Raw genomic sequence first — 27,838 nt, forward strand, 5'->3', positions numbered from 1 at the left:
ACCGCAACCCCAGAGTTGGTCATGACTGGACCTAATGGTCAGGGGTCCCTTTACCTTTAGCCTTCTTTCCTGAATCAATTCACAGCAATGTCACAGCCTTTGCTTTGTAGACAGGAAGGAGCTTAACACTTCTGTCTCAGTAAGCATTGTCATGTTTTAGGTAGTATTACATAACTCAGAAAGGTCTGGAAGCAGATTTTTCATGGTAGGAAATGAGCCACACAATGAACCAGAAAAGCCACCAAAAGCCACTGTAAACCACTTATGGTTCAGTTTTTAAGAGTCCATAAAAACTGGAAACTACTGTGGAGACTGCTTTGTGTCATGAATGAAAAGTAATCCACCATGAACGCAGTAGGCTCCTCTTTCTTTCAACTCTCCCTTGTGCGAATCCATATACAAGTTAGAGATTTGTGAGAGGAAGAGTGACTGATGAATAAGCAGCCTGATCTTGGATTTGCTTGCCAGGAGCGGCCCATTCTGTTTTGTCACCTGATGTGAAACAGGAAGGTGTCACCCCAAAAGCCACACTTATTGGGGTCACACAGCAGCAGTGGCTTCCAATGTGATCTCACCAGAAGCCACAGCTGTGCTACCCCAGTGGCAGAAGGAGCAGGTGGGGCCCCTAAGGGAGCACCGCCCCATGGGATCCCGCCAATTTAGGCAGCTGCTTCATCCCACCTCACGGGCAAGCCGGCCCTGATGCTTGCTGGGAATAAATCCCACTGAATTCCATGGGGCTGATTCTGAACAAAGCATGCACCCTTTGAAAGAGATGTGTTCTGCTCCCTACCCCACTCACTTCGTGCCAATGTTTTGCCTGGTGTCTTCATTATACACCTTTAGGCGCCAGGCAAAAATGTTGCCCTTTAACCAGGCTTTTGGCTGATTGACATCCAATGCCCTATTATAAAATGTGTTGGGGAGGAGGACACTTATTGGGTTGATTTTGTTATGTATTTTGTGTTTTAATAATGTGATTTTATGTTGCAAACACCTGAGACCTGCAAGTATAGGGCAGTATACAAATTTAGTAAATAATAATAATAATAATAATAATAATAATAATAATAAGTGCTTTTTCCCCAGGGCACGCAGTACTGGTACCTCTTTTTGTGGTTAAAAAGTGTGGCACATACTGTAACAACTTCCTCTTGAGTACCGGCACCTAGTTTTCTAGAGGGGAAAGCACCAATAACAATAATAATAGACGAAAAGGCAGAAGACTGTGGTAAATGACAAGTTTCTGCCTTTCTTTCAATACTGCAGCTGGTTTCGCATCGTGCACAACATATTTGGACCAGCATATTTGCTCTTAAGTTGAAAAAGGGCACTCAAGTTGCCGAAGAAGGTGCTTCTGGTTTTTCATTTTTATTTAATTAAGCAGTGGTGGCAAAGGCGTGTAGGGGTGGGTGTGTATGTATCACAATTAGGCAACAACCTACCACAACTCTTCCCCTCACCCCGACAACGGCGGCAGCAAACTTGGCTCCCCGCGTCCACTCTTCTTAATCCTTACCTGTTTTACCTGCCTAGCGAGACCTCCTAAGCTATGACCTCTGTCAGCCTCCAGAGGCCGCTATCGCGCCTTTCCCCACCCGACTTCCGCGAGGCGCTCTCGCCGGCTTCTCTCGCTGGTTCCCGGGGAAGGCGCTCCGAGAGGAGGCGGGTGCGGAAGTGGCTGGCACGGGCAGGAGAGCGTCAGCAGTTCCGCTGGAGGGGCGGGGGCGAGGTGAGTGAGGTGAAGGGATAGCGGGAGGGAGGGGGGATTCCTAGACGGGACACCCCCTGGCTGCCCGCTGAGTTTTGGGGACGCCTCCCTTCGCGCCCTTTTTCTTTCGCTCTTTTCAGTGCAGCAGCCCCGTAATGCTGCGTGTCTGAGCCCCACGCCCACATTGCTTGCCTGCCCTGCTGGACGGCGTAGAGGGAGGCGGAGGCAGAGCGAGGCGAGGCTGCTGACCGTGGGAGCCACGCGGGCGTATCCCGCCCCGGCGCCGGAGCTGGCGGGGTGGGAAACGTGTCTGCCGCGTGTGCAGGGGGAGCCTCTTGCGAGAGGTCCAAAGGGCAAAGATGGTGGAGTGGGGGAATAGGGTCGCCACCTGTCCTATTACAATGCAGGATTATCCCATATAAAAATTCAGGATTATCCCGAAAAAATTCTGCGTCCTGTATTGATCAAAGAGTTTTGTCCAGTATATCAGGTCTTCTCTCTCTCTCCCCCCCCCCCCAAATGCACGTGTTTGAAATGGTGTGTGAAAGGTCTAGGGCAGTGTTTCCCAACCTTGGGTCTCCAGCTGCTGTTGGACTACAATTCCCATCATCTCTGACCATTGGTCTTGCTAGCAAGGGATGATGGGAGTTGTAGTCCAAAAACAGCTGGAGACCCAAGGTTGGGAAACACTGGTCTAGGGAGCCAAGCACAGATTTGCAAATCCGTATGTGCAAGTGTGACAGATTCCAGAGGGGCCAACCTGTTAGGCTGCAACAGATTGTAATGGATTGCTTTGAAGTCACTTCAGCACCAGATGGAAAAAAAAGTTGCCCTGCCCTGTATTTTGCCAGAACAAAGGTGGCAACCCTAGGTGGGGAGAGTGGAGGTGTGACTTATTTGCCCCAGTTTCACCCTTGGCACATTGAGTTGGCCAGGAGGAATTGTTAGCCTAGGCATGGGGCCCCCGCCCCACGGCTTTTTATTTCTTGCTGACATTGGCTCTCTGCATTTAAACATTTCGTTGTCTGCTAGAGATGGAAACAGGTGTGATTTTCCCCACTGTGGAGATGCAGATGATGTGGGGGAGGAAAGCCACCTGCCAGATTTCCGTGCATGTCAACGATATTGCGAAAGGCGCAGAGAGCCTCTTATGAGGGAAGTCAGAGAAAAGGTGCTGATGCAATTATAAATTGATTTTTCTGTGAGCACCACATCCTTATGTTTTGCTCTGTCCTCCCAAAAAAGGAAACCACAGGCAGGGCTTGGGAGCTGGCAGGGTTGATTCTGTGTGCCTGGAGTTACAGTGCCTCCATTTTCAGTGATATTCCTAAGTGCACTCATTTGGACTTTACCATCCAAGTGGCCATTCATTCATATGGGGAAATGTGGTGAGGGAGAAAACTGCCCACTGGTTTGACATTGGGTGCTGTGGCCCTCACTAAAGGGTCCCCTCCCAGGTGTGGTATAATGTTGCAGGGTACACAACTATGGGGGATCTTGCAGTATTTAATTTATGCTGTGGTCAGGGTTCACCTTCCACATGTTGGTTGGTGTCTGTTGCAATTATGTTAATGATGAGGAGGTCTTCTACTATGGTCAAGTGGATCTCTTTACAGTCTCAACGTCAAGTGCAAGGTCTCCAAACTGTGCGCCACAGACTATGCTGCAAATCCTTCCTCTGCTGCTTCGTGTAAATTTCAACAGTCTTGGCAATGGTCCAAAGGCAACTGAGCGCCATTGTGTCCCTCTCTCCTTTTGACCTATACCTCCTTTTAACCTGTACTTTCCACCTGAGCAGGAAAGTCACGCCACCTCAACCATTTCCCACTGGCAATTAAAATAATAATAATTTTGACCTGTTTCTTTATTATTGAGAATTGGGTGCACTGCTTAAGAGTGTCCCAATCTTCATATAGTGTGAAGCTAACCATAGTAAACACTGTGGGGCTTGCTTACCAGTGAGTATGTAGCCTTAATCTTTTTATCTCTCTAGGAACACAAGGGTATTCACCAGGCTCGTTGGGAGACTGCTGTATTGAAGATTATGGCAAAATCTGGAGGAAAAGGAGTGAATCTAAAAGACAAACTGGAGGGCAATGAGTTGGACTTGAGCTTGTGTGACCTGAATGAGGTGCCAGTGAAAGAACTGGTTGGTATCTCTGTAGAATAAGCCAGATAATTCTGTAATACTTTGTAGCCTGCATAAACGTACAGGCTCTTGCAAAATGGTAAACTGGTTAATCTGTTGCTCCGCCAGAATTTTAAGATGTACTTTAAAAATATGCTTTCAACTAGCAGGGTCTCTGTGACCAGCCAAAAATGGGTGGTCATTGGGATCAATCATACCGCTTCACCAAAGTGCAGCTGGTTTCGGTCTTCACCAGAAATAAAGGGATGCTTGCCATGGTGAGTGGATTGTAAGCAGGTAGCAATTTTGGATCCCGTCCCCCCCCCCCCCACCTCTGGAAAATAGGAAACAAATTGATAATGGCCATGTAGGCAGAAAGCTTTAGCTAGCAGGACAACCAGTCTACTTAAAAGACAAAAATAATTTGTTCCTAATTCATTTGACAAACCTTGTAATGAAATATTTAAATCAGCATCAACATGGAAGTGCATGTATGATAAAGAAACATTTAGGTAATATAGCTAATTTAGTTAATTGAAGTTGTGGGAGTTTGATCCATATTGTGGCAGATGTAGACTTTTGAAAACTCCCATTTCTAGAATAAAGGTCCGTGATGGGATACTAACATTTCATATGCCAATAATCACTTTTAAAAGGTGTATTGTAGATCTATGTTACAATCCTAACTACACATGCTAGGAAGTTAAGCCCCATTGGTCAAGGCAGGACTTGCTTCTGAGGAAACAAGCATAGGATTTCACTGCTAATTTGGTTCTTTGATTCTTTTTCAGGCGGGGCTTTCCAAGGCTACCATTTTAGATTTGTCCTGTAACAACCTTACTACTTTGCCAGTAAGTTTCAACTGTATCCTATCTACAAACTTTTTATATAGAAACATGTATTATAATACAATCTCATCCTGCTCTTTAATGCAGAAGGTGGACTGTATTTAAGTGTAGGATGAGATTGCATTATTATTTATTAACGTTCGTACTACTTAAGAGGGTGAGACTGTATACATTTTTTATACATAGCACCTAATGTAGTAATAGCTGCAGTTCTCATATCCCCTAGTAAGAGTGAATGTTGATGCCATGGTCACTAGAAGGGCAATTTTGGCCAATGACTTATTGTAAAAGATAGATGCAAGGACAGCTACTTACTTTCAGAGAGCACAGATACAAGTTTTGATGGCAGATACTTTCATCTCAAAATGGATAAATAGCTAGAGTAATGATGCATATCTTTGAGTTACAGGTCTCTCTACCAGGGTGTTGGGGAGAGATTGATACTAAGGGGCTTTGCGGTGAAAGGGTAGAACTGAAGGAACAATGGTTTGTTGTCGCTTTTCCCTTAGAAGATGCTTTGTGTGTATCTTCCTTTACTTGCAGGCCTAAGATTAGAGGGAATGGCTCCTTCACGTGAATAGCTTGGGTGAGAGACTGGGCTGCCGTAGGTCTTTGGAAATCCTTAACCGTATCTGTAACTGCTCAGCTTTGGGTTAAGAAGGTGGTTGGACTCTATTTCACTTGTGTTTTTTGGTTGCAGTCAGAATTCTGCAGCTTGACCCACCTGGTGAAATTGGACCTTAGTAAAAACCAGCTTCAGCAACTGCCTTCGGACTTTGGTCGCTTGGTCAACTTGCAACACCTGGACCTTCTGAACAATCGATTGGTTACCTTGCCAGTCAGTTTTGCACAACTCAAGGTAATGTTTTCACTCTCCAGCTCGTGCATTGAGAAAGACATTGAGCTTCAGCTCACAACATTTTTGAGATTTATCTGAGGTTTACTTCCCTGGTGGAAATCAAATGTTCCTGGTGGCAGAGAGGTGAAAGTTCAAATCTTTATTGCCATTTATGCAGCTGCTGGCTCTGGAGAAACCTTGATAGTTTGACCAAGCTCTTGGCAAAATTTATTTACCTCTGCATGTATGATAGTATTGAATGGCTGTCTATTCATGGTTTGATCTGTTAGAACAGCATTTCTCAATCTGTGTTCCATGGGGTTCCCCGTGAATGAAAAAAAGTAATGGCAAACAAGCATGCACTATGTACGGTATTTCACTCAAGCAGTCGTCCTGGGAATCCTTATCCCTTCTTTCATTTTCTTGCCATGCTTTCCAGGGGTTAAACCAATAGCAGTTGGTAGAGTTGCTTACCTGGCTTCCCAATATACCTGGACATAATTTTCCATTCCGTCTTTTTGTTTTGCTGGTTTTTGTTAAACTTGGGGGGGGGGGAGTTAATAAACTTGTTTTTTTTCCAAAAAGAGAAAATCATGACAAATGATTTGGTCTCTTCTTCTCTGCGTTTCCCTTTTTCAGAACCTGAAGTGGTTGGATCTGAAGGACAACCCTCTGGAGGCTGCCCTGGCGAAGGTAGCTGGAGATTGCTTGGATGAAAAGCAATGTAAACAGGCTGCCACCAGGGTAAAGCAATTTATTCTCAGTTGCTTTCCTTATCTATTCGGCTGACTGTTTGTATTTATTCTCTCATGAATTTTTATGCATCCCAGTTCAAGGCTCAATTTGAGTCATAAACCAAAGATAAAAAAAATAACTCTAAACCTAAAAAGAAATGCACAAATGAAATCTGCATTCCCATTTTGAGGCCTATATATATATATATATATATATATCTATATATATATATATATCTAATAAAATTTAAATAGTTTTGCTTTACCGTTATTGATGTTAACCTTACCACACTGCTATATACATTTGGACTAGAAATACCAAATTGGCTCAGAGCTTGTAGTGGGCAACATGGGAGGAATTTGGAACACATATTTTTACATGCAAGCATTAGGGTAATCATAGTACACTGTTGCACTGGTATCTATGTTCAGGATGGTGTTTGGGGTATGGGAAGAGATGTATGTGTTGTTGTTAGGTTGCTAATCTGAATACCACATCTGCCTTTTTTACTCACTGGTATTCAAGAGCAAACAGAGAGGAAACTCCCTTTTTTGAAAGGCCATGTATTAGCAATTAACTTGTTGCTAGTTTTTAGGGGTTGGTGCCCTGTGCTGGCTTGCTTCATTCTTCTGGAATTAGCTCTGCAGACATCCCTTGTTTTTGATAGGATTGGTCCTGTCTTTGGGGAATGAGGGCGCTGGACCACACAGCACTTGAATTTTCTAATTCTGTAAAAGTGGTCAGAAAGACAGCTCTTCTCAAAGGCAGGTTGGCCAAATCAACTGAACTTTCATAAACGTCTTTCCTTAGTTTGCCTTGGTTGTATATTAAATAAGATGCTGTTACAGTGGTACCTTGGTTCTTGAACGGCTTAGTTGCTGAACAAATCAGCTCCCGAATGCTGCAAACCCGGAAGTAAGCGTTCTGGTTTGGGAACGTTTTTGGGAAGCCAAACGTCTGACGCGGCTTCCACTTGAGTGCAGGAAGCTCCTGCAGCCAATCAGAAGCCATGCCTTGGTTTTTGAACAGTTTTGGGAGTCAAACGGACTCCCAGAATGGATTAAGTTCAAGAACCAAGGTACCACTGTACATCCCTCATGCTTGTTGTGGCTTCTCCCTGCTTCTTGTAATTGTGAAAGCTAATCACACGTCTTGAATCTCAAAAGGTACTCAACCATATGAGGGCCATCCAGTCTGAGCTGGATCGTGAGAAGGAACGAAAACTACAGTTAGAGCGAGGTAGGCTTAGTAACCCTAGTTCTCTTTCCATGCCCCATAAATCTGCTCTGGGGGGCTGGAGGAACCCCCAGAACATGTTTGGGTGGCATGCATGGGGAGGAGGGGAAAGTCTTGTTGCGACGAGTGGACCACATTCCCGACACACAAGCCCCACTAAATTCCACCCTCAGTATCTCCCTCCACCCAACTGCCGGGAGCCCATTTCACAAGACTCTTATCACGTGACTGTCGGGGAGGGGAAATGATTAACCTGTGATGACCCTTCACCTTAGAAATGATCACATGAATCAGTTCTCTGTCACTAAGTTTATACTTAGTCTTGCATTAAAAAAATAATGTAATTGAAATGGAGACTTGTACATATTACGAGCATTATCCTGGAATCATTTCTGCTGTTATGAGTTGTGGTTCTTCCAGCTTTCCATTTGCTGTACTTTTGTAGGCACATTATCATCCAGTCTATTTGAAGCCATGTCGTCATTGCCCAGAAATTGGATTAGATTATCTTCAAGGCCATTCTATCTCTCTACGCCTATCCTATCCTTTTAAACAGAATAAACAGTTTCAGAGGCAGATGTTGGTTTAAACCCAGGTCAGACCCAGTTTGTATGCAAAGTGGAGGGTGGCAGGGAGAGGTCTGAGCTTTGGAGCAAAAGGGTGTCTGGATTTAGGAGAGGTGAACTCCTGTCCTTGCTTAGTGCCTGCCACCCTGCAGCTTCTTCATAGCCAAACCCCGATACCACAAGAGAGCAAACCTTGGGGGAAATAATGGAAAATGGAGGGGGAGTTTAGCACTCCTCAGCCACGTGTCACATGATCTTGTGATTGAATCCCCCGTTTCACGTGATTGGGGAGAACTATGTATTTCATCCCCCTTGCTTGTCCCTCCAACACTTGCATTTTGGGTGTAACCCTCCACAACACTAATGAACTCAACCAAAATTTCCCAGGCGCCACTTCTGTCGTTCAGGTGGAAATTGGTTCATAATTCCAATCAGTAATCTGGTGCTACACAACCTTTAAACACGTTTAAACAACGGGCAGTACCTTTGGTCACAGTCACTAAATGATTCTTTGGTATTACTTCTCTTAGTACACTGAACCGGGTGATGCATTTAATATTTTCCTGTTGTGATCAGTGAAGAGAAACTGCTGCCTGTACTGGATGTACTTACTCCCTGTACAGTCGTACCTTGGAAGCTGAATGGAATCCATTCCGGAAGTCCATTTGACTTCCAAGGTGTGGCTTCTGATTGGCTGCAGGACATTCCTGCAGCCAATCAGAAGCCCCGCCGGACGTTTGGCTTCCAAAAGAATGTTCGCAAACAGGAACACTCACTTCCGGGTTTGCGGCGTTTGGGAGTCAAAATGTTTGACTGCTAAGGTGTTCGTCAACCAAGGTACGACTGTATTATGATACAGTATTAAATTCACCCGTTCAGCATGACAATAGGCCCTACAGGGTGCAAAACACAGGAGATTCTTAAAGCACCTTGCAGCCGCAGCTCTCCTCCTTTGGGGGGGTCAGGGCAGCAACCACTGCCACATTATTGTACCAGATGCAGAAGTAAACGATGGGAGTGTTTTCTAGAGCGTATGAACATTTTCTGTTTGTATGGTATACTCAGAGCTGGAGAAGAAGCGTGAAGCAGAGCAGCGAGTGAGGGAAGCCCAAGAGAGGGAACTCCGGAAGCGGGAAAAGGCTGAAGAGAAAGAACGGCGAAGGCGGGAGTATGATGCTATGAGAGCGGTAAAGCAGGAAATGGCAAAACAATCAAGGAAAGAAAAAGACGAGAATCCAAGTAAGTTGTTGTTGTTGTTGTTATTATTATTATTATATTAAAAAGTATGTGTGAGAGGGAGAAATAATGGAAACCAAGAGTAGATAGCTTTGGGTGTTTTTTTTTTAAAAAAAAACCTTACAAAACTTACCTTAATTAAACTTCATAAATTGGCAAAGGAGCAGGTCTGTAGCTTGGGGGTACTCCTGGTTCCAACTTTGCTACCAGAGGCTCAGTGGGCCTCGGGGACTAGGAATGTTTATTTTGAGCCCAGGCTAGTATGCCAGCAAGGGTCTCTTTTGGACAGACATGATTTCCCCATTACACCCCATGCTCTGGTAACTCCCAGATTGGATCATTGCAATGGCCTTTACACGAGACTGCTCTTGAAGATGACTCACAAACTTCAAACATCTCCAAATGCAGCTGCTAGAGTTCCTTTTAGAGTTGACGTATATCCTGTTCTGAAAGCCTTGCTTTGGCTGCCTGTTCATTTTGGGGCCCAATTCAAAGTGCTTGCATTGGTGTTTAAAGCCCTAAATGACCCAGGTTCCAAATATCTGAAAGAACGCCTCCTTCCTTACAGAACTCTCGCTGGGTGTTAAAATAAACAGAAAGGGCCCTCTTGGTCATTCTGACACCCTCTGGTGTTTTGTTTTTTTGTTTTTTTTTGTGTGTGTTTTTTGGCAGGCTGCTTGGGTGCTGGGAGAGGGCCCTTATGCTTTAGAACTCCCTCCCCACAGAGTTGCGCCTGGTGCCTTCATTGTATAGCTTTTGTCGTATGTTGAAGCCACACTTCTGTACCTTGCAGCCTTTAACACCTGGGATTTATTTTTAAAATGTACACACACACACACCCATTCTTATGATTGTAAATTGTAAATTGTTTTAACTGATTTTAAAGTGTTTTTATAATGTTGTACAACTGCCCTGGGACCTTATGGGGAAGAGTGGGTAAGAAATTGAATTATTGTTGTCGTTAGATCTTGCAAATTTTGCGTTGTCCCCTGGTTAATAGTTAGGGCAAACCCAAACCATGTTTGGGCATCATTTAGATGCCAACAGTAGCCTCTGCTACTATTAAGAATGTTGCCTGCATTTACAGAGCTTGTGGAGTTGCCTGTTAAAGCGTAATAAATAAATTCTCATTCTTTGCCCGTTCTTTGTTTCTGCAGAGGCCTCGCTTTCCCATCCATCCCACCCACCCCAACACAAACGGTCCTGGTCCAGAGTCCTATTGAAGATGCTGCTGTTCCTGCTGCTTGGTGCCCTGAGTACTCTGGCTGTCTGTAAGGTTACAGAGCTGCAGCACCAGCCCGTATGCGTCCGTGTGAACATGCTCTATGAGGAGGCGCTGTCCCTTTTGCAAAGCCGTGAAATCCTTCGGAACGTACTGCAGCCGAACACCCAGCAGTCCTGAAGGACTCTTCCCCTTGCCAGTACCACCTCCTGCTGGTTTTTCATTTTTGTTTTTTTGCATCAGCGCAGCCAGGATTCCTATGGAATTAAGCTCTGGTGGAAATTGCCTTCAGCCATTCAACGCTGGGTTTGGTGGCCAAAGTTCAAACAGCGCCAAACCACTTGCCCGGGTTGCTTCGCTTCGATTGCAGTTCCTGCGGTAAACCAGAATTTATTGCCATTCCCTTCCTCCATAGTGGATCCTTTCCTGGGCTGCAAAATACAGACTTGCTGGTCTGTATGCAAGCGAGGAGAGACAGTACCCTTAGTAGCAGCCTTGCTATGAGAAGTGATACCTATTTTTGTCATCTTAAGAAGTTTTTGTATATGTTGTCTTTGAGTGTTACTGCTATAGCAAATACGTGCTCACTTTGGAAACAACTACTGTACACAGGAGGACTGAATATTCATTCAGGGGGGAGTGGAGTCATGGTTCAGGTTAGCTTTCGTATATGCATATGTAATTTTTCTAAGCAGCTTGATGTTGGATTTGTAGGTGGAAACTGGTGGTTGTGGAATGTAAAGACAACCTACCTAAAGTATGCTGTTTTTCGAAAACACATATCTACATCCACATCTGCCAATACCTAATTCTTCTCTCCCCAGATATTTGTATACCAGCCAATGGAAGTTTTATCAAAGTATTGTGAAATCTGCACCCAAAGTTTAGCAAGTAACACGTCATTTCATTATATATATTTTTGCTTTTTACATTTTTGAATTGGTTAAAAACAAACAAACCGGGTGCAGTTTCTGTGTCCTTGTGCCTAAGTGCTTTTTCCTGTTGTATCTTAGCTTGACGGTCTGTGCTCCTGAACATACGACGTTATTCCTTAGTGCGAGTTACCTGAGAAAGTTCTCTACTCAACTGTACTTTCCCCGTTTGCTTGTTTGAGCAGGTAGCGAATAAGCAACACATTTGCCGTATCCTCTGCCATTGTGCAAAGGATCTAGTGTGGCGCACAGATCCTGCCTGCTACCCTTCAGTGTCCTGCTCGGTCAGCTTAGAGCACGAGTACATCTCTTGCTCAGGCAGCTTCCACTACTGTAACTAACAGCTTTACCAGCTGTTGAAATTACTTCCTAGATTATATCTGTCAAACCCAGCAGCCTCCCTAGGGTAAAACCCCACCAAATCCAGTGAAACGTCCCGAGTAAATACACATAAGATCAGAGTAGAATTAATTTGTGCAGAGTCTAAAAAACCAGAGGAGAGAAGCAGAGCTCTGGCATGTGCTAGTAGTGTCATTGAATCAATAGCTATATAGGACTATCAATGGGCATGTGCTTTACAGAGCGCAAGTCTCTCCTGGGCTGAGAGCTTGCAAGTTAAAATTAGTCACAGGAGAAACAGCAGATGAAAGTGGAGGTGGGGTAAGCAGGGAGGAAGAAGGGTGAGATTCTGCTAACTTAAAATGAGAGACTTTGTTCAGGTGGGGCATATGGACAAGGGGATTGCACAAAAAAGGCTTCATGGAAAAAGTGGGCCTTGAAGCGGGATTTGAAGTCACTGACGACATCCCAGGGCAGCAAGGAAAGAGGGATTAGAGGACTTTTAGGTAGCTGAGAGTGGTGGAGATGCAACTTGAGATTTCTTTCCTGTAGCAAATTCCCGTAAAGCATTTAATATGTAAAGTTACATAACCCAAATGCACAGCTCTAGTCAAATAGACATCCGTTACATAGTCTGTGCTTTTAAGGAGATTTAGGTTCTTATAACAAAAAAAATAAATAAAAAAATAAAAAAAATTTGAACGAATAGGACATAGCTATGAGTAAATCAATATTCTGTTTCTATTTTGGCACATGGGCACCTCTTACGTTCAAGTCAGAGTTGTTAAAGCCCAGCCTCTTTAGCAATGTTTAAAATTAATTTGACAAATTTCTGAATAACGTTGGTGTAGAACAAGCACTGCCCATCTCTTCTTTAGCATCCTTGTCTATCCTGAGTAGTAAGGGGGTAGATGCAGTGGCAGGGTTGTGCCTGGGTTTTCTTTCCAAGATTGATAAAAGAATTACAACTCAATCATTCCTGGTTAGCCAAGAAATACTTGATTGCCTAATAAGGACTGTTGCAGGAATAAAGGGGGGGGGGGATAGGAGTCCTTTTTGGGTCCCAAGCAGCGATGCATTTGATATTTTCAGAAAACATTTAGTGTTAACATTTCTTCCCGCTATTAAAAAAAATATTGAACAAAGTTTTTACTTAAAATACATAGTTCCGCATCACCCAGTAGCATCCAGGGAAAGGTCAGGGTTATGGGAAGTCATCTGCAGATAAATCCGTTTGGATAGCTCTGGGCCAACCCGCCTTGTAGTAGCTGTCACCCCATCGCCACGGCGGACAGGTATCTCTGCAAGGAGGTTGTGCCGCTCCTGTAGAGAAGGGCGGGTGTCATAGGCCTAAATGTAACACAGAAATAACATTACGCATCACAAAATGTGACATATGAATAAATTTGCCGAATCAGTCTAAGATTGGTTTACTAAAGAAGCCAAGTATGTGCCATAGAGCAGCTGGCCAATATAGCCAGCCTGAAGTTACATTCACTTTTTTCCCAAGAGATGATTTATCCACCTACAACTCCATCGCTGGGGCAGTTTTGCGACATTGGATAATTGCACTTCCCATAGTAAGTTTGTAGTCTCGATAAGAGAGCAGTCGGCCGATTGATCCTTTAGCTAGTTACTCCTAGCCAAAGCCTCCCATTGCCTGCTCTCCTCCCCACCACCACGGTTACAGGTTTCCTATGAGCAAGGCTTTGTGCAGCCGTGCAAATAACTCAAGTGGCAATCAGCCACTCCCCAAGCCCACTGAATACAGCGTGAGCAGTTCTGTTACTGAGAGACTGAAAAAACTGGGAGAAGTTGTATACTCTTGGGGGGGGGGTGGAGATTTGATGGAGGACTCCTGAGTTAGAGACAGGGGAATGTCAGTCTCTCAGGGTGAGAGGTTGGGAGGAGCTACTGTCCTCTGTGGGTGGTAAGGGCCAAGAATTACTTTTAATTAAGAGAGGACTTTGTAATTTCGCTTACTCGATTTGTATCTTCTGTAGTTGTAATTTTACTGTATTATGGGAAAATCTAAATAAAAAGAACCTTGAAAACAAAACTGGAGAAGTAGGCAGATGGCAACAAAGAGACAACTCGGCAAGGGCTGCTGGAAAGGAAAACAGATCAGCTTCAAAAATGCAAAATGGGATATCTGGAGAGAAATACTTTGTTGTTGTTTTGTTTTTTTTTTTAAAAAAGATGTAACGAGTCACCGTCTCCACTGAGAACAGTAGTAGTAGCTTTATAGTAAAAGGAATGCAAAGTTTGATTAACGTTCGGAATGCTTTCCTGATCATGAGAGCAGTTCAGTGGTGGAGTGAACAGACGTCTAACAGGACTCTCTGCGTCATCCTGGATATCCCGTTCTAAGGCAGGAGGGCAGATTCACTGAAGCACAGGGGCTGCATATAGACAAGGGAGTAAGTCCACTACATAAACATGCACAGAAATGTGCTCTTGAATTGCTTCTGCAAAGAGCTGGGTACCTTGCATGAACCTCGTTGACGCATTGATGTGTTCCATCAAAACACATCTACGTATCCTTCAGTGGAATCTTCGCCTGTGCCATTTTCAAAGAACAATCTGCATCACGGATTGGGCAATACAGTGGTGCCTCGCAAGACGAAAAGAATCCGTTCCGCCAGTCTCTTCGTCTTGCGAAGCAAGCCCCTTAGCGGCTTAGCGCTATTAGCGTCTTAGCGGATAAGCGGCTTCGGCTCAGCTGATAAGCGGCTTTGTGGATCAGCTGTTAAGCGGCTTAGCTGATAAGCGGTTTAGCGGATCAGCTGATTAGCGGCTTAGAAAAAGGGGGGGAGGGAAAAAAACCTGCAGGAACTCGCAAGACATTTTTGTCTTGCGAAGCAAGCCCATAGGAAATTCGTTTTGCGAAGCACCTCCAAAACGGAAAACCCTTTCGTCTAGCGGGTTTTCCGTCTTGCGGGGCACCACTGTATGTGGCTGATAAATGAGGGAGGAAAACCAGAAGAGAGCCTAGCTCAGAAGCAGCTGCTTTTCTCAGGTTCAGTACTGGATCAGACCAGGGGGTCCATCTAGTTCAGCACCCTATTCTCACTCTGGCAGGACCCAAGTGCAACTGTGAATTGTGAATCCCAACAACTGGTATTTGAAAGCACACTGTCTCCCCAGCAGTGGAGGTAAAACCCGCTGCACTTAAGAACGGGCCAGAACCATGCATGCATTAATAAGAGTCAAGTTCCATGAGGCAGATGTATCGAGTCACATCTCTGGTTAGTTACTGAGGCCACAATCCTGTGCAAGCTGACCTGGAAGTAAATCCCATTATTAAACATAGTGGGACATAATTCAGGCTTGAACTGTTGCAAGCAACTTCCAACATCAATTACATTTAGCACAAGACTGGGTAGCCTGTACTATACAATGCCTAAATTCTAGATACAGAATAAGCTATTTTAAGTTAAAGTTACCAATGTATAATTGCTTCCAAGATCTGAGTTTCTGTGCTGAATACAGACTAGCTGTGTATTTTCACAGAATCTTGAGTGTGTGCCCATGCACAGAACGCTCACAACCTAGAATACAGTATTCCTTTGGCAGCAGAAGAGCATACCTGTTTCAGAAGTAGAGGAGATGGGTATTTGGCCACGATGGCATTGGCTGTCTCTAGGCTGACCCGGTTAAACTGCTGGATCTGCCTCTTCCAAACTTGCAGCAGTCCCTTTCCAAAGCGGTCCACCTTCATCCCCCCGATCCAGTCTCCCTCTAGGCAGAAGGAGAAGCTGGTTTTATCTCGTTCCCTTCTGCAAATGACGTGAACGAAAAACACAACAGAACAAAGTTATGGGTGTATTGCATCTAGCGCTTGTGCTCCTCTGTAAGGGAATTATCTGTCCACAGCAGAAAACAAGGAAAGGAAATTCTCATACCAAGAGTAAGTCTTTCCATGTGTCAAGCACACATTAGAAGGTGTTTGTTTTCACATTTCCATCTGAACATTGAAATGAGCTCTTCTTTCAGAATCTCAGCACCTTGCGCAAACACTGTCAGGTCTTTCCAAATACCAATGATATTAAAAAGCATTGAAATCAAGAGCTTTAAAGTACACAAACTGAGTGTGTCAGTCACTTCAAGGAATTGAGCCTGCTTCACATGTTACAGCAGGAGAAAAACTGTCAAGTTTCCACCATGAGTCTGACAACTCTCTTTCCTATAATATATCCAGAGACTCTTTGCAGCTGCCAAGTATGCTCACTACGTGTTTCAAATACAAAGTGCACTTAAAATATTGCAGGAAAGACAGTGTCAGGCTGCCGTGGAAATTCCTGGCCCTCACTTTCCTCTAATGTGAAGGCCAAAGATGGTGGTGTTTGAGGCAGGAGTTTGGAGAATGGGACTGCCAGACGTAGAGGATTGGAAAACACTACTGGCAGCGGAATGGAACAAATCCTTGCAGGAGAAACCCCAATCCTGGCAGGAATCAACAAACGCTTCTCAAGTAGTATCTGAAACTAAGGCAGCAGGTGCTAAATGGGAGATTGAGCCAGATGGGAATTCCTGCGTACCCTACTGACCCTTGAGATGCCAGTTAGACCCAATCAGGCCAGGAAATGGGCCCCACGGCAAAAATCAGTATTTTAGATTCCACCAGAAGGCACGGCACTCAGGAGAGAGCCCAGTGCCCACATAACCCAGCGGGACGCCAGAAAACGAAGCTGCTGAGATGTGCTCAGAGAAGTGTTTGCACACTCACTTGAATGGAGCTTCTGCCACAGCCTTGGTGAACGTACTGGCAAAGTCGGCAAACTCCTTCCAGCTCTCGAGGAGTCGAACTTGGATACCCGTCTGAAGCTGCAGAGCCACCAAGCCCTGCAAAGGCAAAGAAGGATGGTGAGCAAGGCAGCGTAGCTTTGGGATACGAGTCTCTGGCATCTCCTGCACCCTCCTGGTGATTAATAATAGTCTCCATCATCAGAGACATCACAGCATGATAGTATTCACTCATAAGCCAAGTGCCTGGGCAGGGTAGTCCCGAAGAACTTACCCTGGAGGAAGAAGCAAAACAAAAAAGCAACACATGGGACACTGACTCCATGCTCACTCACTTCTTCCACGTCCAGTCTGGACAGGTTTGGGACGGAATTTGCCTTTCCTCTCCGATTCCTCTGTTTGCTCTGCTCCTGGGCCTCACTGCCACTCTGCAATGCTTGCTGCAGTTTCTTCCGTGACTTAAGCTTGTGAGAACTGAGAGGACAAAGAACAAATGAACAGCCGGCGTTGGCGGTAACAACTATTTGCATTGCTAAAAATCGACATTCCCAGTGGTAAAATATATATGCCCTTCAACCACAGACAGCACCACTGAGAAGGGTCCAGTAGGCACTGCATGTCTGCATATGCTGTTCTGCTCAGATGATGCAAACCAGTGTTTGCTGTACCATTTTGCATGGCTTTTCCTGTGACTTACGAGACGGGGGGATACTGAGGAGCCTATTGCCATGACTGTTCACAGTGCGGAGGCAGCATTCGGAAATTTCAGCAACATTCTCACCTGAAATATTTTTCTAGTTCTACTACAGCCAGGGCCAGAGTCTTCCCAGGGGTTTTCTTCATGACACTTGCCACAAAGCTCTGCAGAGTCTCAGTGGGCCCTTCCATGCTAACCTGGGGGCAAGACACATACAAGAAAACAGACTATATATTCCAGGACCAAAGTTAAAACAACAAACAAACCACCACCTCCAACTGGCATTTGATCACATGGAGCAGGACTGGTAAGCGGATGTAGTCTATAGATAGGGCTTGGCAGAGAGGCCTGGAGGACTCACTAGGCCTCAAGCCTGAACACTGATAGATTGTTTTTAAATAGATGGTGCAAGCTGTTACTTGGGTAGCAGTTAAGACACTACATCGTGAGTGACCTCACCTGTTTATAGTTATGGATCATAGCAACAAACTCTTCTAGCAGAACTAGGACTAGAAGGTTGGGTTCCTCTGTCCAGTTGTCTTCTTCAGCCTAGAGGAACAAACAAACATTTAAGGTGGGACAGTACAAAGGAGAGGGCTATTGCTATTAAAAAGAAACAAGGGATGTATAAATGCTATGTATGCTCCAGAAATGAGGAAGCCAAATTCTAGGAGGAGAGAAATAACCAACGAATGGGAGTGAAGAATATTTGTTGAACTGACCTAATTCTGGCTACAGAATGTGGGCAAGTTTGTGGGCAACGAAGAGAAGTATGTTGGGAGACCAAAAATGGGGAGGTCCTGGAGATCTTTTTCTACCTACCAAATCAGAAAGCTTGATGGTCACTGAAAGGTTTCTAGAGGAATTCGTTGCCGCACTGCTCATATAATGCAATTTTGCAATTTTGATTGCAAAATTGTATGTTCCACAAGGCTCTAGCAAACAGATAACTCTTGGCATATTTGCTCAGGTAACGTGGGGGATATTGCCGGATATGTCATTAAATGTACGCGACAAGCACCAGAAAGGTGGGTGGGAAAGGATGTGCTATCAGGGAGATCACCACAGGGATAGCTCAGTAACAGTTCACCCGCCTCCCACTATGACTTCAGCACTAGAGACAAGGGAAAAAAGGGGGGAAGCCTTTGAGGAAATGCAATCCTACCTGACCTAGTCCAGTTTTCCTTCTCCAGGTGATACTGCAAGGAACAACTTGACTCTCAATCACACAGCTGCACTCCATTGCCTGCAGAGCGGTAAGCACCAGCCCGCCACCTTCAATCTGTAATAGACCTAAGGAGAGGACAGAGATCAGCTGCAGGGCCAGTTCAATACATTACTCTTGCTGAAGATCCTCAGGTGACTCCGAGCAAACTGTGGGGCTTGCAACAGCTCTGTTTCCCAACACACCCCTTGCATGAGCTGCCACGCTCCGCCAAATGGTAGGGCCGGCTCCAGGACAGGGGTCCATTGGGAGGGCAGGCAGTTAACACCCAGCAGAGCTAAAAGTGAAGGGGCAATACCTGGATCTAGGACTGCTTGGATGTGTTTCAGACACTCTTCTGGCCTCTGGGCCTTCCACTGGTTAGCAAGGGCCTTCCTCCTCTCTCTTTCCTGCTGCTGCAGCATCTTCTGGGTTTCCCGCTCATTTGTCCTCTGCCGGGCTTTGCGCAGTTCCTCCTGGTTGCGCTTTGTTTTCCTCTGAAGAGGCAAAGGTTTCAGGCTTTCCTCCGCCGCCTGACAGCTGCCATTTTGAACCAAGCGGTCAGAGACACAAACAGTCGGGCGAAGCACAGTCTGTTTCTTGGGGTCCAATGAATCCAGTTCCTGGTCGCTATCTGACAGTTCCCATATACTGGGTACAGCCCTTCCCTGGGTTCCTTGGCATCTGGGTAGCTGTGACAGCCGCCCGCAATCTGTGACCGCTTTCTCATCAATGGAGCAGAGTCCATTTCCTCCAGCGGAGTCTCGCTTGCTCAGTTCCCGGATCCTAGTATACGAAGGACAAGCGGAGGAAGGCTCAGACGTCAAAAGCTTCCTCTTGAGCCTTTCAGCCAAGGGAATAACTTCCTCCTCCTCCTCACTCTCGCTGCTGAGCTGCACTATTGCTTTCAGACAAGTGGGAGCCCTGGCTGAATCCTGGCTGCCACGTGGTTTTTTCCAGGCAGGAGAGGCCACGGACGAATCTTCCGAGTCTGAGCTGCAGAGCACAACCACATTCTCTTCTAGAGGAGTTTGGACAACACTTTTCATGCTTGGAGGCTGCTGCTTCAGGAAATCAAAGGTTGGCAGCTCCTCATCATCACTGCCCCCCAACTCTGGGGACATGGTGTTCAGCCTCACGTGATGAGTGGGGTGCCAGGGAGATGGAGACCGCCTGAGGGAAAAAAGCGCCAAGTTTTAGTCTAAATGACAACAACTGCAACCTCTTAGGCACGAGAAGCAGACATTGGGCATCATCATTCCCCCACAGCAGCCTTCGCCAACTTGGGGTAATCCAGACATCTTGGACTCCAATTCCCATCATCTGGCTGAGGCTGATGGGCATTGTAGTCCAAAAGATCTGGAGGGTCCTAGGTTGGCAATGGCTGCCCCGGGAGCTTGATGAGGTTCCCCTTCCAGCAGGAAGAATCAAGAGCTGTAGACTGTGCAGGTGCTTGGGAGAGAAGAGAGGAAAACATCCACAGACCCAAACATCTGGGGCTACCTGGCCCCAGCAGCTAGGTAGCACATGAAGGGGGTGAGTACTGACTGCCACTCCATATGGTTGCCGCAGAATGTGAAAGAGCAAATAGTATCAATGATAGTAATATTGAAAGCCACAGGCCTGGACATTACACTCCCCCCACCTCCTTTCATGATGTACTACTGAATTTAAAAAACAAAACAAAACAAAACCCTTTATGTTTTTTATTTATTTCATGATTTATAAGCCCACTTTCAGGGCCAGCCTGCTCAAAGAGGTGTACAATAGCATGTTTTAAACAATACAAGAAAACCACACCATAAATGACTAAAAACACCAACAAACTAAAACAGGTAACGAAAGCTGCAGTACTTTGTGAATCTATGACTTTTATTGCAATTGTGCTGCTTAGCTTATTTTTTTTTAGTTGTTTTGTTACTGGTGCTTTATAGATCACAAATTATTATTATTATTATTATTATTATTATTATTATTATTATTATTTATGGATCGCTGATCTAGCTGGGTTTCCCCAGCCACTCTGGGCGGCTTACAACATATCTAAAAACATAATGAAACCATCAAGCGTTTAAAAACCTCCCGATGCAGCGCTGCCTTCAGACGTCTCCTAAAAGTTGTGTAATTCTTTTATCTCCTTGGCATCTGAATGGTTTTTGTTGATTATTTTGTTCATTATTCTATGTATGTTGTGTCTGTGATGTCCTGCAATGGTTTTTTCTTGATTTGTAAGCCGCTTTGCGATTCACCGGGAACGAAAAGCGGCATAGAAAGGTAAGCGAGCAAGCAAGAACCCCCCGTGTGTCCTGGGCGGGGGCGCCTTCAGAGGACCCACCGTGTCAGCCCACCTTGGGGTAGGTCTGAATTTCATCCCCGGAGACTCGTTTTTCAACAGTTGAGTCCCTGGAATGCTGAGCGAGAAGCTGGGAGGAAAGTGCTTCTGAGCCCGTGCAGAGCGCCTTCCTCCCCCTCAACCCACCACCCCCAGCCTCTTTGGAAAGGGAGGAAGGGTACCTCTCTCTCTCTCGGCTCAGAAAGGGAAGCAGCCGCTCTCCTCCTCCTCCTATTCCTGGCCCGCAGCAGTTAGGATGGAGCCCGGGAATCGGAGCCTCATTCAAACGCGGCGCTTCTCCCCGCCAGCCCCGGATCCGGAAGCCGCGCAAGGCGGAGCCGGACGGATTGCCAACCCGGAGGCGGCGGCGGCGGCGAAGGTCAAATGGCGGCGCTGCTGGGCAGGCTCTCGCCTTGGGCTCCGGGCTCCGGAGGGCAACGTGAGTGGCGGGCGGAGGGAGCCTGGGAAGGGGTCAGGTCCCGGGAAACGGGGTGCTGGGGTGGGGAGAGATCGAGACGCGTGCAAGAGACGGGCCGGCGGGAGGCGCCTGCTGCAAAACATGCCGCAATTGCTGCAAACGCAAAAGTGACTGCAAAAGCCCGTAGCCTGGGAAAGGGACTTTTATTTTATTTTATTGCATTGCATTGCATTGCATTGCATTGCATTGCATTGCATTGCATTGCATTGCATTGCATTGGGAGTGTTTCCTGTTCAGAATCGGGTATTACTCTTCTCCCTCCCCCCCCCCCCGGCCGTTTTAATATCCTTCTTTCCTTCTCTCCCTCCCACCCTTTGGTGACGTTTTGCCTGTTGAGGGTTTGGGCAGTTTTGTCTGTTCGCATCGTTGTGGGAGGTGGTTGGGAGATTTTATCGTCTCTTCACTCCGCCCAGTGCCGGATTTACCTGTAAGCTAAACAAGCTATAGTTAGGACACGACTCTCTTGGGGGCCCCCAAAAAAATTTAAAGGGGGAAAAAAAAACCTGGATGGACATTTCCATAATATAAGATAAAAAACAAATAAAATAAAACCTACATACAGCAACAGTGTTTTGTGTTGTGTAGGCGCTTAGGATACCTATTAGGTCAGGGGTCAGCAAACCTTTTCAGCAGGGGGCCGGTCCACTGTCCCTCAGACCTTGTTGGGGGCCGGACTATAATTTGAAAAAAAATGAACGAATTCCTATGCCCCACAAATACCCCAGAGATGCATTTTAAATAAAAACACACATTCTACTCATGTAAAAACACCAGGCAGGCCCCACAAATAACCCAGAGATGCATTTTGAATAAAAGGACACATTCTACTCATGTAAAAACACACTGATTCCTGGACCAACCGCAGGCCGGATTTAGATGGGGATTGGACCAAATCCGGCCCCCGGGCCTTAGTTTGCCTACCCATGTATTAGGTCCATAAATTACCATATAGCATATATTCAACACAAAAAACAGCAAAAATTGGTTGTTGACAAAGGACAGCTGGGCATATAAAGGGCCCCATTACCTTTAGTAGCTTAGGGCCTCATCAAACCTAAATCCGGCCCTGAGCTAATGGAGTAATTCATTAATAAAAGAATGGGCAACCCCTTTTCAATACAGCCCTCTTAATAGGCAGGGCAGTATGGCTAAATTGAATCCCATGTGTGTGTGTGTGTGTGTGTGTGTGTATCTATGTATCTATCTATCTATCTATCTATGTATCTGTCTATCTATCTATCATCTATCTGTGGTTCCCAACCTTTTTTTGACCATGCCCTACCTAAGCTTCTCTAAAATCCGGATGCCCGTCCCCCGTGACATATAATTTTTATTGTTCAAAAGGTGAACTCCTATTCACGTGGAAGAAGCATAAAAGGCCATTCACTGTTAATAACTCATTCTTGAATCCCCCCCCTTAAAAATAAAATTGCCCCCCTGTGGGGCATGTGCCCCATAATTGGGAACCACGGATCTGTATGTATGCATTCATGGATGGGTTTGTATTAAGAAATCTTCAGGACAGGCCTGTTTTATTTTCCCATGCATTACACTCGGGAAAATAAAATAGGCCTGGCCTAACCGGGCAGAGGGCCTTCTCGGTAGGGGCACCCTCCCTGTGGAACACCCGCCTTTCAGATGTCGAGATAAAGAACTACAGAACTTTTAGAAGAAATCTAAAGACAGCCCTGTATCGGGACGTTTTTAATTCTTGATGCTTTACGGTGATTTTATATGTGCTCTAAGCTGCCTAGAGTGGCTTAGGAAACCCAGCCAAATGGACAGAATATAAAATGATAAAATTATTATCATCATTGAATTCATTGGCGCTTACAAATGAGTGTGCTTGGGATTCGCAGCCCTTAATCCTACGTTTTTCTAAGAAGTTAGATTTGTGCCAGTTAGGCAACTGAACAGGAAACTTCAGAAATGAAAAGGAAATGGTTGCTAATTGTACGCAAATAAATCAAATGAAGTGCCCTGCAAAAGGAGTGTTAGTATTGCTGACTTGAAATGGCTGTGTGTTTATGGGCCGTTCTTTTAGATAAGCCGCTTTTTCATTGAAGAAAGAACCACTTGTATGCCAAATATTGGTAAACATTAAAGACGGGATCCAACAAAATTATCCAACGTGTGACATCTACTTCTCAGCCATCCTGGATTCTGTGCCTCTAAGGAGAGGGTGTTCCCAGTTAGCACAATGTACCCCTCTATTTGGGATACACTCTCTTTTTAAAGTCCTTTCCCAGACACTGATGAACTGTTCTGGTGGACTCAGAAGCTTGCTTGCTATTTTGTGACATTTTAGTTGACCATTTTAAAGAGACTTCAGATTTTTTTAAAAAATAAAATAAAAGTGCAGTGTAACCAGTAGCTGTGAATGCTAATGTAACCTGCTTCTTCCTCTGTTTAGTTTATTTGATGGGTTTCTCTCTGAAATAAACATTTAGCATGCAGGATTGGCAAACAGCAGTCCAGCAGATGAAATCACCATCCCTGCTGTGAAATAATCTTGGTGGTATTTCATCTCTGCTCTACTAACACCACTGGTTCAAACATCCTTGTCTACAACATGTGACAGTCTTTAAAAACTGTTCCAATAACATACATATATATATATATATATATATATATATATACATATATATATATATATATATATATATATATATATATATATAGGCATTTAATATATAGCCTGCAAAAAAACAAAACAGCTTTTCTTCCTTTGGTAGTACAAAAGCCAGCAGTTATTTGGCTCTGCATCTAAAAAATAAAAAGGTCACCTAGAGTGCTCATAATTGAGTTGCAGGTGTGGTGTGGTGTGGCTGGTGTGAGGTTTCTTTCTCACCAGTGGCTGGTGTGAGGTTTCTTTCTCAGTTTAAATAATTGTCAGTTTATATTTCCCCCCCCCCCCTTTGATGAGTTTTTCATTTCTCTCTCTCTCTCTCTCTCTCCACAGTTTTGCCTATTTCCCCCCTGAGTGCAGTCGCAGTGAGGTTTGCATCTAAGAAGAGTGGAGGCAGCTCCAAAAATCTTGGGGGGAAAAGTCCTGGGAAAAGTTATGGAGCTAAAGTAACGGACGGTAAGTCCCTTGGCTCTTTTTGCAGCTGCCTGTCAGTTTATTTTTCTTGCTGCCAGCTGCCTGGCTGCACAGGGATGCTTACAAGAAGGCATATATTACTGATGTGTGTTGGCAAGACTGGCCAGTAGGTGGCAGAATTGTACCGACCAACAACAGGATTCTTGCTGGCTTGGAAGCACACAGTACTGCTAACTGAAATTTGTGCACGGATATTAATTCTCTTTGGGATGCAAATTCAGGAGTTATGCAGCAAGGGAGAGCCTCAATAAGTGAAGTGGAATGCACCGTCCAGTTTACATTGCATGTGTTGCATTGCATGTGCACAAGGTGTGAAGAGCTCATTCGGTAGAACACGGGACTCTCAGGATTGCGGTTTGAGCCCCATGTTAGGCAAAAGGCAGGGGGTTGGACTAGATGACCCTCAGGGTTCCCTTCCAACTCTGCAATTCCATGATTCTAAAACCTGTGGCCCTCCAGGTGTTGCTGAATTACAGCTCTTGTCATCTCTGACCATTGGGCCATGTTTGCTGAAGCTAATGGGAGTTGCAGTTCGGTAACACCTAGCAGGGGACGTGCATGGATAGTGCTGTGTTGCCATTACTCCCAGGTATTGACATCCTTAGGATAAGCACAGGGTTTGCAGAAGTATTAAAAGTCGCTTGGAGAGAATGCTAAAGGAAGGCTCTGTGTGAGTGAGAGAGAGACCGAGACAGGTTTTCTAATTTATGTGATCTTGCATCATCTGAAATAGGCATTCCTTCCTAAAAATTAGACTAGTTTTTGTTCCGTGGAGCAATTCCTATTCAGCTTGCCTGCTTTCATCACGGAAGCCGATTTCTTCACTTCATTGCTTCCTCTTAACACCTTTTGCAGGAAAGTTTGTCCACGCCGGCAACACATTGGCGACACAGCGGGTGATTCGCTGGCACCCGGGGGCTCACGTAAGTTATTCTTTTTGCTATTCCCAAGAGTGTTTATAATTGAGACTTTGCTTGTTCTACTCCACCTTCAGCAAACTTCCTGCTTCCTTTTTCATTCTTCATTATCCTGAAATGAGCCAAGTTTCTTTATACTAACCTTCTCTTGAAGGCTTCCAGGGGAGTTGCTTATTCTAACAAGAAGATATTGGAGCCTTCTTAGTTGAAACAGCTCTCACTTCCAAAAGTAAAGCTTTTGCAACCCTGTTTTAAGTGACATTTGGATTCAATGAACAATATAGTTCAGCTTCACACACCTGAATGTCTTGGGTACATTGGAAAAACATTGTTCAGTCATGGATCTAAAAATAAATGGGCAAATTACACTGTAGCGGGAGAGCACTTCACAGCTCACAGTGTGGTAAGACAGGGGAGTTCTGTTTGTTGCACAGCACAACTTGCAATATTTCAAACATTTTTCTTTTTAAAAGAAAGGTCTATTTGCAGAGTTCCCGAACCATGCCAGGAAATACCTGGGCAGAATAGTGTAACACATAATTCCAAATCCCAATGAAGCCAAACCCAAGTCTCAGGTGACCTGAACTTAACTGTAGGCGTGTTGAAATAACTTATGAGCAGGTGAGGTTTGGCCAAGCCCCGTATCTAGTGCTTTACAGCAGGTGCATAGGCAGATGTCAGAGATGGGGAACCTGTGGCCAATCAACTCCCGTTATCCCTGATAATTGGCAATGCAGGCTGATGGGAGTTCCAACAACATCTGGAGGGATGCAGTTTCCCCCATCCTCGACTACCGTATCTGTTCCCTTTTCTACTGAGCACCCTGACATCCACCGATCAGAGCCAGGTGCAAAATCATGGCTGAAAGTTGAGTGAGGGAGTCAGGTGTAAAATGGTGGTTTTGCAGCAGAGCACAAACACTGCAATGCCCTGCATATAAAAACACAAATCAGAATCAGAACTTCTGACCAAATTTAATAGCCCAGCTATTAAATAGCTTTAATCGGTTTTTGATGTGGTCTTTTAAATTGTTGTGACCTGCCCTGGGATCTTAGAGCGAAGGGCAGGCAATAAATCAAGTAATTAGAAGCATTTCTAATAGGAAGTGGATGAAGCCTTTTGGTTTTGCTGTTGTTCAGCACTTGAGAGCCATAAATGCTTATTGCAGATCATCCAGCGATCTACTTTTTGCCCATCTGTATTTTCATAGGAGCAAGCCAAGTGGGGTGACAGATCCAATGGGAAAAGTGAATGGGAGTAGCCAACCAGCAGTTTAATAAGTCTTATATGGTCATGAAGCATTATTGTCGTACGGCATGGCTTCCGTCTTCATGGCAGCTCTGTCATCAGACACCCAGTGGCTATGCAAACAGCCTTTCTCACATGAGCAGAGCCATGAGTTTAGTTACCTAGGTACCAAAACACACCAAGGTGCTACCATGTACCACTGGGCATCACTGCTCTGCTCCAGAGTCTTAAACTTTTCTCCTCTTTTAATTTTCCCCCTGTTCACCTGCTAATAGGTGGGAATTGGCCGCAACAAGTCGCTCTACGCGCTCGAAGACGGGATTGTGCGATACACGAAGGAAGTCTACGTGCCGCGTCCCGGCAGCAAGGAAAGCACAGAGGTGATCTGTCAGTTACCCAAAGGGGCTGTGCTGTACAAAACTTTCATCAACGTCGTTCCCACTAAAGAGGTGGGGAGTTTCAAGTTGGTCGAGATGCTCTGAGACTTTTGAGGTCTCCTGGACGACAGCAAGAAACCAGCCAGCTTTATCCGAGCCCAGATATAAACAGGTCTGAAAACACTGCTGTGGTTCTGAATGGACTTCTCCTGCTCGGTCACCTGTGGTTGGCTGCTCAATACATTCTAGGCACCTGGAATGTATTCTTGACAAAGGGGATGTTGTTGAAATTTCTTTTCCAAAATAAATGGGCAGTTCTATCATCTTACCAGGAGAGCTAATTCAAGCCGATGTTTTCATATGATTAGCTCTAACGTAATGGATTTTGATGGGCTGGATTGGAGTCAGGTTCTGAACATGAAAGTGTTACTCTGGCAATTCTCAGAAGATTTCACACAGCAGCCTGAACGTCTATAAATGCACATGCAATTATTTCTCCTAATATTTCAACACAGGAGTGGTTTGATGGAGGGCGTGGGCAATGAGCCCTCTGCTGCAACCTCCCCCAATGCCCCCCACCCCCACCCTGATGGCTGTTCTCCTCCACCCACATAGCAAACTTATTAGGAGGGTGGGTGCAGCTGGGCAGCAGTGGAACACGTGCAGACCCACTGGGCAAAGTAGCTGCAGCATCTTCCCAAAATACTCCTGGTCCATGATGCAGTAGCACACATTGGGGCCCTGAAGCACTCAGGGTTATGCGGCAGCCACTCTGCTCAGCTTACACAAAGCAATCAGACATGGGATGTTTTTGTAGTGTCTGTTGCTGATTCAGAGTCGATTTCTATTTCCGGGGTTCCTTACTTTGTAATGCTTCTGCGGTGGCGCTGGCTTTGACACTTATCAAGCCCTGCATCTGTAGCCTTGTCCTTCCAGCATTGGCTA

General features: G+C 45.3%; 3 protein-coding genes across 5 annotated transcripts; 2 read left to right on the top strand and 1 right to left on the bottom strand.

Annotated features, from left to right (window-relative positions):
* Nucleotides 1-1,624: 1,624 nt before the first annotated feature.
* LRRC59 (leucine rich repeat containing 59) lies at nt 1,625-11,487 on the top strand. 2 transcript variants are annotated; one of them, XM_081850867.1, is made up of 8 exons: nt 1,625-1,732; nt 3,705-3,860; nt 4,631-4,690; nt 5,388-5,546; nt 6,165-6,269; nt 7,427-7,499; nt 9,128-9,301; nt 10,456-11,487. In XM_081850867.1, the coding sequence occupies exons 2-8, from the start codon at nt 3,756-3,758 to the stop codon at nt 10,698-10,700; spliced, it is 921 nt and encodes a 306-aa protein (XP_081706993.1). In that variant the 5' UTR covers nt 1,625-1,732; nt 3,705-3,755; the 3' UTR covers nt 10,701-11,487. The 2 variants fall into 2 exon arrangements, with proteins under 2 accessions (XP_081706993.1, XP_081706994.1); XM_081850868.1 differs by lacking the exon at nt 1,625-1,732 and adding an exon at nt 1,759-2,055.
* An 842-nt stretch (nt 11,488-12,329) lies between these two features.
* Nucleotides 12,330-20,824, bottom strand: EME1 (essential meiotic structure-specific endonuclease 1). Of its 2 annotated transcripts, none has more exons than XM_081850782.1 (9): nt 20,787-20,824; nt 18,758-19,611; nt 18,400-18,527; nt 17,694-17,783; nt 17,319-17,431; nt 16,873-17,011; nt 16,521-16,636; nt 15,381-15,570; nt 12,330-13,141 (listed from the first exon to the last, which is right to left on the bottom strand). In XM_081850782.1, exons 1-9 carry the CDS (start codon nt 20,807-20,809, stop codon nt 12,965-12,967), a joined length of 1,830 nt encoding a protein of 609 aa, XP_081706908.1. In that variant the 5' UTR covers nt 20,810-20,824; the 3' UTR covers nt 12,330-12,964. The 2 variants fall into 2 exon arrangements, with proteins under 2 accessions (XP_081706908.1, XP_081706909.1); XM_081850783.1 differs by having other exon boundaries at nt 20,774-20,788.
* A 251-nt stretch (nt 20,825-21,075) lies between these two features.
* On the top strand, nt 21,076-27,221 carry MRPL27 (mitochondrial ribosomal protein L27). The gene is made up of 4 exons (XM_081850972.1): nt 21,076-21,209; nt 24,211-24,333; nt 25,207-25,274; nt 26,792-27,221. The coding sequence occupies exons 1-4, from the start codon at nt 21,155-21,157 to the stop codon at nt 26,996-26,998; spliced, it is 453 nt and encodes a 150-aa protein (XP_081707098.1). The 5' UTR covers nt 21,076-21,154; the 3' UTR covers nt 26,999-27,221.
* Nucleotides 27,222-27,838: the final 617 nt, after the last annotated feature.

Source organism: Podarcis erhardii (assembly GCF_964252035.2).
Source record: "Podarcis erhardii genome assembly, chromosome: 2".
NCBI classification, from domain to species: domain Eukaryota; kingdom Metazoa; phylum Chordata; class Lepidosauria; order Squamata; family Lacertidae; genus Podarcis; species Podarcis erhardii.

What these genes read in the sequence shown, in the direction of transcription:
- LRRC59 (XM_081850867.1), top strand. Translation starts at nt 3,756, where the DNA reads ATGGCAAAATCTGGAGGAAAAGGAGTGAATCTAAAAGACAAACTGGAG. An exon ending in AGGTGCCAGTGAAAGAACTG is followed by an intron (nt 3,861 to 4,630) that starts GTTGGTATCTCT and finishes ATTCTTTTTCAG; the next exon opens with GCGGGGCTTTCCAAGGCTAC. An exon ending in GTAAACAGGCTGCCACCAGG is followed by an intron (nt 6,270 to 7,426) that starts GTAAAGCAATTT and finishes GAATCTCAAAAG; the next exon opens with GTACTCAACCATATGAGGGC.
- EME1 (XM_081850782.1), bottom strand. Translation starts at nt 20,809, where the DNA reads ATGAAATTCAGACCTACCCCAAG. An exon ending in AAATTCAGACCTACCCCAAG is followed by an intron (nt 19,612 to 20,786) that starts GTGGGCTGACAC and finishes TTTTTCCCTCAG; the next exon opens with GCGGTCTCCATCTCCCTGGC. An exon ending in CCAGACTGGACGTGGAAGAA is followed by an intron (nt 16,637 to 16,872) that starts GTGAGTGAGCAT and finishes TTGCCTTTGCAG; the next exon opens with GGCTTGGTGGCTCTGCAGCT.
- MRPL27 (XM_081850972.1), top strand. Translation starts at nt 21,155, where the DNA reads ATGGCGGCGCTGCTGGGCAGGCTCTCGCCTTGGGCTCCGGGCTCCGGA. An exon ending in TGGAGCTAAAGTAACGGACG is followed by an intron (nt 24,334 to 25,206) that starts GTAAGTCCCTTG and finishes CACCTTTTGCAG; the next exon opens with GAAAGTTTGTCCACGCCGGC. An exon ending in GCTGGCACCCGGGGGCTCAC is followed by an intron (nt 25,275 to 26,791) that starts GTAAGTTATTCT and finishes ACCTGCTAATAG; the next exon opens with GTGGGAATTGGCCGCAACAA.